General features: G+C 39.8%; 1 protein-coding gene across 1 annotated transcript in view; it reads right to left on the reverse strand.

The window, feature by feature from the left end:
* The window catches only part of LOC115623219 (ecdysone-induced protein 75B), a 163,405-nt gene that overhangs the window by 77,427 nt on the left and 73,914 nt on the right, over positions 1–12,064 (reverse strand). Inside the window, 1 exon segment of the mRNA XM_030517458.1 lies at positions 198–286. Coding sequence (XP_030373318.1) covers positions 198–286 — 89 coding nt within the window.

Raw genomic sequence — 12,064 nt, forward strand, 5'->3', positions numbered from 1 at the left:
ACAAGGTTTATAAAGGAGTCTGCACACAAAGGTCAAATGAGTTCAATGTCAGTGACGCCTGACGACTGACGGTGGTGGTTGAAGGGAGCGAACTCAAAAAGGAATTGCATTTTGCCAGACAAGGCGACACACGTGCGCAGCACACGCACCCCAATAACACCCCGCCCCTCTTCCAATATGATAGATGTGGTACTTACCTTGCAGCCCTCGCAGGAATGCACACCATAATGAAAACCAGAGGCCTTGTCTCCACAAACTCGGCACAGCACGGTGGTCCCATCAAATTCTGGAAGAAAATAAAGAGAATGAGTTCCATTAACAAAGATGTTCTAACAATAGAAGAAGAGTCTATTATAAGATGTCTACCATTTGATTAGTTGATTGTGAATAGAAACAATAGATCTTAATAATGACAAATAGATAGCTATACGAGTATATGAATTCTTAATTCATAAAATTATTGGTTTTTTATTTAATTACTTTAATATTTGCTTTCTTCAAGTTAAAATTATTAGAAATGAACAATATAAATATTTAATTAATTAAAACCTAAAAAATGCCAAGAGCTTCATTCATAAAACCGAAAAGCTAATAATAAAGCTTAAATACAACTTTTACTCTCAATGATATGTTGTTGTTGGCTCTGTTGTTCTTCCTGCTGCTGTTGCTGCTGCTGAGAAGAAAGTAAGCAGACAGCAACGTAATACTTTCTTTCATAAATGCCAACGAAGAAAGCAGCAAAGCACAAAAGCCAAAACAAACGAAAACAATGCGACCGACTCGCCATTCCTATTTCCATTCCCATTCTCGTTGAACTTGAGCTCGTTCTGCCAACCAAAGTGAAGAAAGTTCAAAAGGAACGAAGCGCTCAGGCAATTGCAGCAACACGAAAGTTACGTAACTTTCACCATAGTACGGCATTAAAAGAAAGCAGGCACAGCAGATAAACAATGAGGTAGAGCATGAGAGAACAAATCACGAGTGGAGTAAACAGAGAGAGAGAGAGAGAAAGACTTTCTTCAGCAAGCCGTCAAGCAGGTTTCGTAAGCAAAGAAATTATGTCTCTCTCTCTCTCTCTCTGTTTCTTGCTCTCGGCCTCTCATTTACTCATTGATCTATTGCACTTGCTTTACACCTGTCTGTTAATTAACATTTTGTAACATTTTTCACATTTTGATTCGTTACTGCAATTATGAATCAAATATCAAATAATTGCTCGTCATGAATTTGTCATTAAAGCTAAAGACTCTGCATGCCACGCTTTGTAAACAAACGTAAACAGTAATTGCAGTAGCAACGACAACAACAACAACAACAACAATATCAATCAAAGCTGCAAAACGTGTGCATGTTCATGATCTTCAATGTGTGTATGTATGCGTGTGTTCGTGTGTGCTCTTGTCTCGCTGTCATTGCCACGCTTCAAGAGCATCGCTGCTATTTCTGCAATAACGGCGGCGTCTACGCTGACGTCGCCAGCAGCACCAACACCGACTGCAGTTGAGTGTTGCGTGTGTGAGTGTGTGTGTTTGTTTGTATGCGCCAGACACGCTCTATAGCCTCTTGTTGTTGTAGTTGTTGTTGTTGTTGTGCAGTCTCGTCGGCACGGCAAGTTCACTGACATTTCGCACTGCAGATCGTTGCACTTTTGCATTGGCCAACAAAGCAAGCAGCAGCAGCAGCAATAACAACAACAGCAACAGTGATCGCTGCTCTCGCAGTATGTGTGTGTGTGTATGCTTCTTCTTATGCTGTTGAGCCTCCTTTTCACACGCACAACAAACATAAAAAACTACTGACTGACTGAGTTGGTTAAACCTTAACTTTAACGTCCCGGCGCTTAGCTTAATGCGCTTTTAAGCTTGCCATTTGCATGCATTACCGCATATTGTTGCGGTCGTTGCTGCTCAATGGGGATTTCTCAGCATACATACATACATAACTATGAACATACATATGGACATATACATATATACATACATGTGAATATAGTTGTATGTTGTCGGCACATTTACATGCTTTTGGTTTAATTATTGGAGCATTTGCTTTAGCAAGCATAATGCGTGAATGAATGGAAGCGTGTGGTATTATCGTTGTGTCCCTAATTCTTAACCATATTTAAGCTACAGACTTTACAAGAGGTTATTTTTTTAGTCATACTTGTATGTTCATTTGTTTAAGTTTTCGGATTTGTGGCTGTTTTTCTCCACCTTAGCTGCCTTTCTAACTTTGTTTAAACACCAATATACGATTTTTTGCAAATGAAATTTAAGAAGAATTAGAAAAGATGAAAATATTTTCAAACTACACACTCGTACATATGTTCGGAAAAATCCCTTTTTAATAGCAAAATTGAAGAAAAAGACGATTTTATAATTAATGTTGAACAAGACAAAAAAAAAAAAAAAACAAAAAAAACGAACAAGAATCTTATATCTATGAAGTAAAAGTCCCTAGTCCCTACCAGAATCTTTTAAGATATTGAAATGAAACATCAAACTAGTTTGATTTCTTATAGTACCCTATGCTGATTGTCTTCTTAAAATGCTTTAAAGTTTACACAAATAATCGGACATCCATTAAATTAAATACAAAGTTGCTCGTCTGTTCATCAGTTCCAAAAATGATGTGACCTTCTGTTTAATAAATTATTATAAACACGCGCCAGTATTGTTCTTGAGGGCCCAGCCATGGCATTGGCCATCATTAAACATGGTTCTGCATATAGTTAGTGGAGCCGTTATCGCGGAAAAGTCTCATTTAAAGCGCTTTGTAGCCACTATCGTGCTATTAATATTACAGCACTTTCATTATATTTTTTATTTATCTCTGGACATTACACGTGTCGCCGATTAGCAAAGCTAACAATTCACTCTCGACCTTGTCGCGCGCTTTGTTTATAGAATCGCTTAGCGGTAATCGTAAGAGCAATATATATGTACATGCATATTTACGTATGTATGTATATATGTATGTACTATACATATACCTGAATATTAAGCACAAGTATTCCCAAAATCGTTTCATTCTTATGACTGTCAGCTAATGACGTAAGCACCACATCGTCTCACCTACACAGCCTCAGACGGAGAGAGACAGACGGACGTACACACTTATAAAGGTATTCATACTTATGTATGTATATAGAACAAGTCTATAGAACGGCAAAAAAAAAACAACGCCCACATGCAAATACTTTTGAATGTGTGCCACGGCATAAAAAATAGAAATCAGCTGCTGCTTTGTCTCCCTTATTTTATATTGTTTGGCATGCCAAATAAAATTAATTAAATCAAAATTACGAACAACAGCTAAATTTATTTTCAAGTTCAAACGCAGTTGTTCGGGGGTAGATCTCGTTGTTGTTGTTGCTGCCTTTTTTGTTGTTGTTTTTATTGCTGTTGTGGCTGCTGATAAGCCAAAATTGGCGTATGTCTGTTAGAATTCCATAAACAAAAGCAAAACTCTCTAATAAACACATGCTTGTATGTATGTCTGCACTCGTTCATATGTATACCCGTATGTATGTACATATGTATATAATGAGGAGGAACTTTCGTTGTCGCTGTCTTGTCGCACTTCCTATCTCTAGCTGTAAATGCTGTTTAGATAAGCGAATGTGTTATTAACATAAAAACTTTAAATATTGCAAAATACTTCCTTGTTTGGCGTCTAAGAGGCGAGTGTGAAAGTAGAAAGGGCGACTCCCTTTTTCAAGTATTTGGCACCCAAAGAGACTGTGAACGATGAGATCATTCGATAAACAAATAGTTGCTCATATATTAATTCCCGATAAAGTATGTGAACTTATTCTCTGTAGATATTGGTCCAAATGTTGAGACATGGCACATTTTTCAGAGCACATTTTTATTTATTTTTGATTGAAGGCAATATTTAGATTGCAATGGGATAACAGCATTAGAATCACACATTTTTACTGATTTTGTCCAATAAATTGGGTTTCCTACATACATATGTATATGAAAAGAAGATTATCTGGGCAGAGATATACATAATGTATCTATGTAAATAAACATGTAATTGTCTTACTAGAATCTTTAAGATTGCAATCAATAATAAAGCAAACAAAAAATTGTTTTTTAAATTTTCTTTAATTTAAATTGTTTCGATTTCTTTCAAGCTCTCAAGTATAAGACCAGAATAACAATTATCTCCTTTAAATTGAATCGCAAATAATAATATGTATTGCTATAATTAGGTATACGCGTATAATTACATTTTAGTTTTCGTTTAAATGAAGACTAACAGAACAGAGCGAATCACAATCTATTGCCGAAATCTATGAGTATTATCTAATACGCAAAACACATGCACACACGCACACACACACACACACACACATTGTGGGCGACCTTGAAAGTTTCATTCACTTCACAGCAATGCACACACACACACTCGCACACTCACACACACATGGGACGATCAAGTCCGCACTATCACCGCTTGGTGGCCAGATAGCCCCAAAGAGTAGCAACAACAAACAAACAAATGGCACGCACACATCGACACACACACACACACACACACACACACACACACACACACACACACACACACACACTCGCACACCACACAATTCAGCAAACAAATACAAATTAATTCTGACAGCTCGATGAAATTTTTCGTATGAAGTTTGGCAATGTTCTCTGACTCAAAAAAATTGAACAAAAAGAAAAACGCTAAATTAAAATTTGACATTGAAATTTTTTCTGGTATTTAGTTTTTGTTTTTTTATTCCCAGCTAGTGTTGTCTCTGTCTAGCCCATGAGCCATGGCGCTAATTTCAATCAATAAATAAAAATTAAGCGTGTGCAGCAGCTGCCGAATAAAAAGTTCTCCCCTCACCTTGTCGCTCTCATGAGCTTTTTCGCTCCTCTCTCTCGCTCGCTACTATTACGCTCTCGCAATTTTGCGCGCCGCAATGCGGAAATGTTTGGAAACGGACGGCGGACAGGTTTCAAAAACGCGTCCAAAATCGGCGGCAGTTCAACGGACATATGCATATATATATATGTATGTATATATATGTGTATATCTGTAGCTTCAATGCAATAAAATTCAACTCATTTTAATTTTATTTCGAGTTCAAAAAACGCAACTGAGGTCACAAAAATTTAAATTCTGTCGCTCGACTCGCACCTCTGCCTTGTAAAGGGGGCGTGAGTCGCCGTATTGTTGTTGTTGTTGCTTTTGCTGCGTTGTGTTGTCGGCATTACCTTTTAGTTCATTGAATTAAACGCAAATTTTTCGGCAGTGTCAACACGTTGTTCGCTGCTGGTTTATTGACTTTTGTCTTCTTCTGCTTGTTTTTTTGCGCTGCCGTGTTATGCAATCTTCAATATTAATTTTAATTCAAATTAATGGCTGGCGGTCGATCGCTTCAGCGGATCGAGTGCATTGACTTGCAACACGACAGGGCTTTGCTCTTTGTGGAGCGGCAACCGCGGCCGCAACTGACGAAGGTTGATCGAACCGCAGGGCGTGGGAAAATGGCTGGAAAGGCGAGAGCGGACACTGACACGAAGTGAAATGATTTGTAGTATGAGGCCAAAAGTAACTGGCATATATAGCACTGATCAGTGCAATAATCTTACAAGTTATGGAAAACTAAAAAATGCTTACGAGACACCACTTAAGAAAAAGATAGGCTTGAGCTCAAAAATGTTCACCTATGTATGTCTTTCAATTGATTGCAGTTGAAAGAAAGAAGTTTGAGTTATTGACCTTAAAATTGTTATGCTAACGATATTATTTCAGAGAGAAACTGCTACATGTAGCATGAAATATATTAAGAACCCAAGATGCCACAATTTGTGTGAATCCTGAGAATGAAGATTGTTCCATTGCTAAGGCAGACTAGTCAGCGAATAGTTATAATGACGCGCTTTTTTAAAAATCTCTAACAGACGTCATTACTTGTAGTTTTATGTTTCACAAAAAGGCCTAGAAGGTTCAGAAGAACACACCCCAAGAAGCTTGAAATTATCAGCAGAATATTATTGTAATTGTGTAGAACACGTATGTTTGTTTTTGTATGTTTCATTATTAGATAAAAAAGGGCCCCTTTAAGCAGGTAGCATAAGTATGGTATGAGCTTTGAGTCTATAGTTACAATCAACGCCTACATTCAATTCAACATTCAATACAAACAAAATAAGTACGAAGCCACCGATCGATCAGTTACAATTTCTTCAGAATACAATGCAAGCCAAGCGGGCAAGAAACTGGTATGAATAGACAATTGAATTTGTCTACAGATAGTACGTCTTTGTAGTTAGAGAGTCAACATCTTAATGCGATTGAAGTTCATTTGGCAAAGTAAAAGTGTCTTGCCAATACAGCTGACAACAATTGGCCAATTGACCGGCAAACACTTTCAATTAATGCATGTGAAATAAATTCAGTAAGAAAAGGTTTTTACTTTCAATTCGGCAGTTTTCACTTTTCAAATGTTGCCGAAAGCAGCCTGTCGTTGTCTTTTCGTATTTTTTTGGCCAGCCTGCCCTAAACAACTCACAGACTAATAGACAGACAGACGGACAGACAGACTTGACTGACTAACTGACTGAGAGACGCATTGGGGTCTTTGGCCGTCTAATAAATTTCTAAAATGCACAAATAATTGTGCCAATAAAAATAAACACGCCGACGATGGCAGTGGCAGCGAAACTTTCCAACCAACCCAAGAGTTCAAGCGCCGCCTACAACGAAAAACGAACAACAAACAACGAAAAACTGCGAGCACTGAAAAGCAAATAACTTTTCTTTCTGCACAATTGTAGCGCAACTTGGCGCCGCTGCATTGACTTTCACCGACATTCAACCAACTCTGGCCAGAGCCGGAGTCGCAACAATGCCAGCGAGCGCAGGAGCGGCTGTGGCTGAGGCTGAGGCGGCCAAACAGGCGGCCGGGCCAACAAGCGAGTCATTAACCCGCCGCCACAGCCACACGTTGCGGAGTGCAATGGCAACGGCCAACGGCAGCGGCAACGGCCAACGGCAGCAGCAACTAAAAATGTCAAAGACAATTTGACAGTGAATTTAAATGGAATGAGGAGCGGGAACGGTGCAGAGAGAGGGGTGTCGGACTTGGCCATAAATTGCCTGCGCATGCGCAGTGAAAACGAAAACGACAACGACAAAGTCGCCAACGTCGCCAGCCAGCGTTGCAGTTGCAATTGCGAGTGCAGCCAACAAAACTAAAAGTGAATTTCAGCTGCAGTCGCAGTCCGGGCCGCCGTCGTTTCTCACTGCACTGCACTGCACTGTTGTTGCATTTTCACTTTCATTTTGCATTGAAATTAAAGACTTGGCTAACGGATGCATTTCCAAATGCCAAAGCCAAACGCCAAGTGTTAAAAATGCGCAAAACAAAACAAAATAAAACACAAACAACCAGCGACAACAACAACAACAACGAAATTAAACAACACCAAATAAATACGTATCACACACTATTTTCTGCCCGTAGGCCTTCTTCTCATTGTCGGGTGGGTAGCAATGAACTTGGCGCTCTCGTCACTCTCCAGCCCGCCTGCAGCTGCAGTCGACGCCAACACTGGCATAGCTGCAGCGACGGTGACAATAACAGCGACAGCGACGTCGACGTCGTTGGCAACCAGCGCACATTGGCTTTTAAGTCAACTTGAAAACTAACTGGTGCAACAATTTTTAACCTGACTACAATCATTGTTATTTATAAATATTCATTGAAAATTATTAATAATAAATATAAATTATAAATGATGTGTATAATAAAATAATAGGACCTCCAGCGTAGATAAAAGAAATTCATTCTGGCAAACAAAAGCAATCAAAATTATATGTATACTTAAAAAAAATGCTACAAATTGTTTCGTTAAAAAAGTATTTAATAACAAATATTAATTAATTTGTTAAAGAAACTAATAAACTATAAAAAAATATAAACTGAAAAAAATAAGAAACTTCTCAGAAAACAATATAAAGTTTACGATAAAAACATAATTTGCAAAAATTGCAATGCAAGTTCAAAACCTATATTCCATATCCAATATTCAGACAATTTGTATGTAAGTTTTAGCCGTTTTTTTTGAACTTTTTCCGTTTTCTAACTCATGATTTGTTTAATAAGAAAAAGGTATATATAATTTATTCAAATGAAATAGCCTTCATTTTCCAAGCCATTGAGCCACTGTGCAGTGCCAGTCTGTGTAACTGTAACTTACAACCAAACGACTTATTTATCTGTGACTGAGTCTCGAGCCTAGACCTGCGTATCAAATGCAGCCGATCGCCCAGTTTGTTGTTTGGAGAAATGCGCGCCAAGGCGTGCAAATAAACAAATTGAAAAACAAAAATAAATAAATCACAAAAATAAAAACACAAAATCGACTGCATATCAATATTATTTGGCTTAGCTGCGAATTTCACTTTCAACTAACGTTGAATAAATATGCATTTTTTTGTTTTTAATAGAAATCGAGAAGTACAAATATCTTTGCCATGCAGAATGGAAGAGGATTTATTAGATATGAAAAAAAATGTTTTCCCAATTCAAACTATTCATTTCTGTTTGTCCCGAACATTACTTAACTTAACTACTTCAAGTATTTCTAAAAACAAAAATAATAAGAATAACTGATGACTTGAAAGGGTACACATTATTATAAAAAAATAAACTTGAAATAAGTTCTGTCGTGTTATAAATATGGAAGCCAGTTAAAACAAACACTTGAGACAATAGTTTGCAATTGTTCTTAATTGATTATAAAAACTTCAACTGAACAGAATTAGTCTGAGAACCATAAAACAAGATTTTCAATGTCACGCCGAGAATAGAATCTTTAGACAAAACAAAAGAAGCGGATAAATGACTTATTATATCTTGAGCTTTTTATGAAACATTTCAACTTGTAATTGCACCTTTCCAAGGTGCACTCCAAGGCTGTTAAGGACTCTGAATAATTTATGGTTTGTTTCCCATTTCGGAGTCCAATTGCACAGCGGCTCATTGTGACTAGGAGGGAGTGTGAAACCGGGAATTGGGGAACTGACTGCTTGCCTTGACTCATTGTACGAACTTTTATTGAGTTATACTTGTATAGTACGCTTCTCAACCAACCGGTTAGTCATGCAATAAAAGTTATAATAATAAAAAAAACACAAGCAGTGCATTAACTTCCTTTAGCAATAAACAGAAAACAACAAACAAACCGACAAAACGACTGACATTGGTACAGTTATTTTGCGAATGTTGTCGCATCCAAGTTAATTGAACTCTCATGAACCTACAGCTCGACAGATTTTGAACTTGTATATATTTTATTAATTTATCGTATGCGGAACGATACTGCAGCTACCGACGACGACGATGGCGATGACGACGACGACGACGGAACGACCTTGTGGGTTATAAGTTGATTGACTGAGTCGATTGGAGTCTGTGAAGGAGTTCGATGAGTCGACAGATTGAGTTGTTTGAAGTGTCGGTATTTTGATTGACAACAGAGCTGGACTGCTCGACTGCTCAACTGCTCAGATGTTAAGCCTCGGATCGATTAAATTCGAGTAGGAAGCGGTTGGCTATGCGTACATACGTACTAATTGTTGTGATGTCAGTAAGTCAATATACTCATTACCCGCCGAGCAACCTTCGAGCGAGCAAACATTCAAACATTTCCGTGCTGTGCTGTGCTGTTGCCAAGCGCTTCAAGTTTTGGGGCCTAGGCCTAGCTACCTACCTAGGCGTCAAATGTTAATTGAAAGCCAAGGACACCTTTTTAGCTTAAGCTCGCTCTTCCGACTTGACTGATCGGAAGCACAGCCATGCTCGTCTGTGATATTTGACACTTGCTCCACGGTTTTTGGTAAATTGGCCAAAAATCTAAGTCACAAAATTGATCACATCCAATACTATACGATAATACCATAAAAGTTGTTTGTTTTCATAATTGGCGAGGTCGTTAAGCGGAAGTTTATTTGCTAATTTGCATGATAGAGTGCTTAAGCGATCTGGGGTCAATAGAATCTATGAAGGTTGGCAGGGAGTCCAAGACTTGGTTATGCAATTTAATTTACAGTCCATGTTCTTGATCATCTGGTGAGCTAAGCAGAGTTTCATGTTTTATGAGCATCTCTGGCTAGACAATAAAAATAGTCATTTCATTGAGATTAAACACATGTTGTGGGGCCAGCCAAGCAAACCTTTAAAGCTGGCAGGGAATCTCAAGATATGATTTAAACTTTAGTGGGAACATTAAAGATGCCCTCTGATCGAATCAACTGGATTTATTTTATTTCAGTGGAGTCTCTTCCACACTTACCAATATTGAGTTCGGGCTCCCCCTTGACCGAACTGGCCACAGTTGTATCCATAACTGGGTACGATTTTATGTAATCCGGCGTCTGGGGACGCGAGTCTGCCGCTACAACAATTATATTGTTGTTGTTGCTATTGCCAGCTGACTGCAGACTGAGCTGATGGGGGTGGTGAGGATATCCATGGGGTGGCGCATACATGGCTGCCATGTGGTGTTGGGACGGCGGTGGCGGTGGTGGCCGCGGCTCGTAATGCGATTGAGCCGACGCTGGCGGTGGAAGTGACACCTCAGTGGTGCTAACGACCATGCCATTGGCCGAAACAGCGGCAGCCGAGGAGCAGGATGCACCGCTAATACTCTTATTCACGTAGATGACATTGCTGTGCGGCATTTTGCGCGCACTGCTGACCGCTGGGGGAACACCTGTGGGTGGCACAGTATCCAGATCTGTGACAGGTGCGCCCAGGCTGGCCACAGTGGCGGCGCTTGGAGCAGCACGTTGCAAGCTGGTGCTGCCACGATAGTCGCTGGGTGTCTGGAAGACAATAGCGCTGCTAGAAGGCTGAACTGTCATTAGTTTGCTGTGCTGATAATAGCTGGAGACGCTGGTGTTGGGAGGCAGCTTAAGAGCGTTCTCCAAGTGGGAGCGTCCTACCATGAGTTGCGCATTTGTGGTGGTGCTGGAGGCATGTGTGACAGCCACAACCACCGCCGCCGATGCAGGCGGAGCAGAAGGTGCTGCTGAAGCTGATGCTGCTGCTGTTGCTGCTGTTGCTGCTCCTGAAAGAGCAGGAGGCGCTTGGCCTCGACATATGACTGAGGTCTTTGCACTGGTTGTGGGAACTTGCACTTCAACGGTAGCCAAGCGCGAGGAGCTGCTTGGCTGACAATCGGAACTGTCCGCGGACATTAACATTTTCGATTTGCTCTACACTTCTGAACCTCTTTTTTATGTTTGGTATTAGAAATTGATTTTAAACACTACTGGCAGAGCCGTGCATAGTTGCTTTTGTTGTTGGTGTTGATATTCTGGGTATATAAAAAAATAGCCCATAAAATTATATTTGCATATATATTTTTGTTGCTGTTGTTATTGTAAAGCCAACAAAGGCACTTGGCTTATCCTTTAACACACACAATAATTGTTGGTCACTTTATTGGTACAAAAGATTATTTTGGCTCGATGTTCAGCAATTTTCACGTACGAAGCGCACGAAATGAAAAACGAAACGAAAACTGAACAAAACTGAACGAAACGAAACCGAACAACGAAACTGCCGCAAAAACGATCTGTACGTTGCGAGGCGCAGTTAGTCAATGAAAGGAAAATCAACATTCGCATTGGATCTTGTTCAGTTTCGGTCGCAGTCAGCGGCAGCGAGTCGACGGCGGCAGCAACAGCGACTGCGACGGCCGTGAGAGCACAAGTTGTTGCGCTCACGTGCTCTTGAAAACACGCACAGGCCAGACAACATGTGGCGGCTCACTAAAGCATGCATATGTACATGCTTGTATGCGTGTGTGTGTGTGTGTGTGTGTGTGTGTGTGTGTGTGTGTGTGTTTGTATGGCGCTATCAGAGAGCATAAAAACAAATCATTAAGGAGAGCAGAGAGAAAAGCAATGACTGAGAGCGAGAGCCAGAGCCAGATCCATGAAAAGCGGTGTGTTCTATTAAATGGCTTGTCTACTCGACGGGGGTGTTGTTGCTCGTTCTCTTATAACACCCCAGCAATTTGTCAAT

This window comes from Scaptodrosophila lebanonensis, unplaced genomic scaffold, assembly GCF_003285725.1.
Source record: "Scaptodrosophila lebanonensis strain 11010-0011.00,11010-0021.00 unplaced genomic scaffold, SlebRS2 tig00000043-arrow-pilon, whole genome shotgun sequence".
In the NCBI taxonomy this organism is placed as follows: domain Eukaryota; kingdom Metazoa; phylum Arthropoda; class Insecta; order Diptera; family Drosophilidae; genus Scaptodrosophila; species Scaptodrosophila lebanonensis.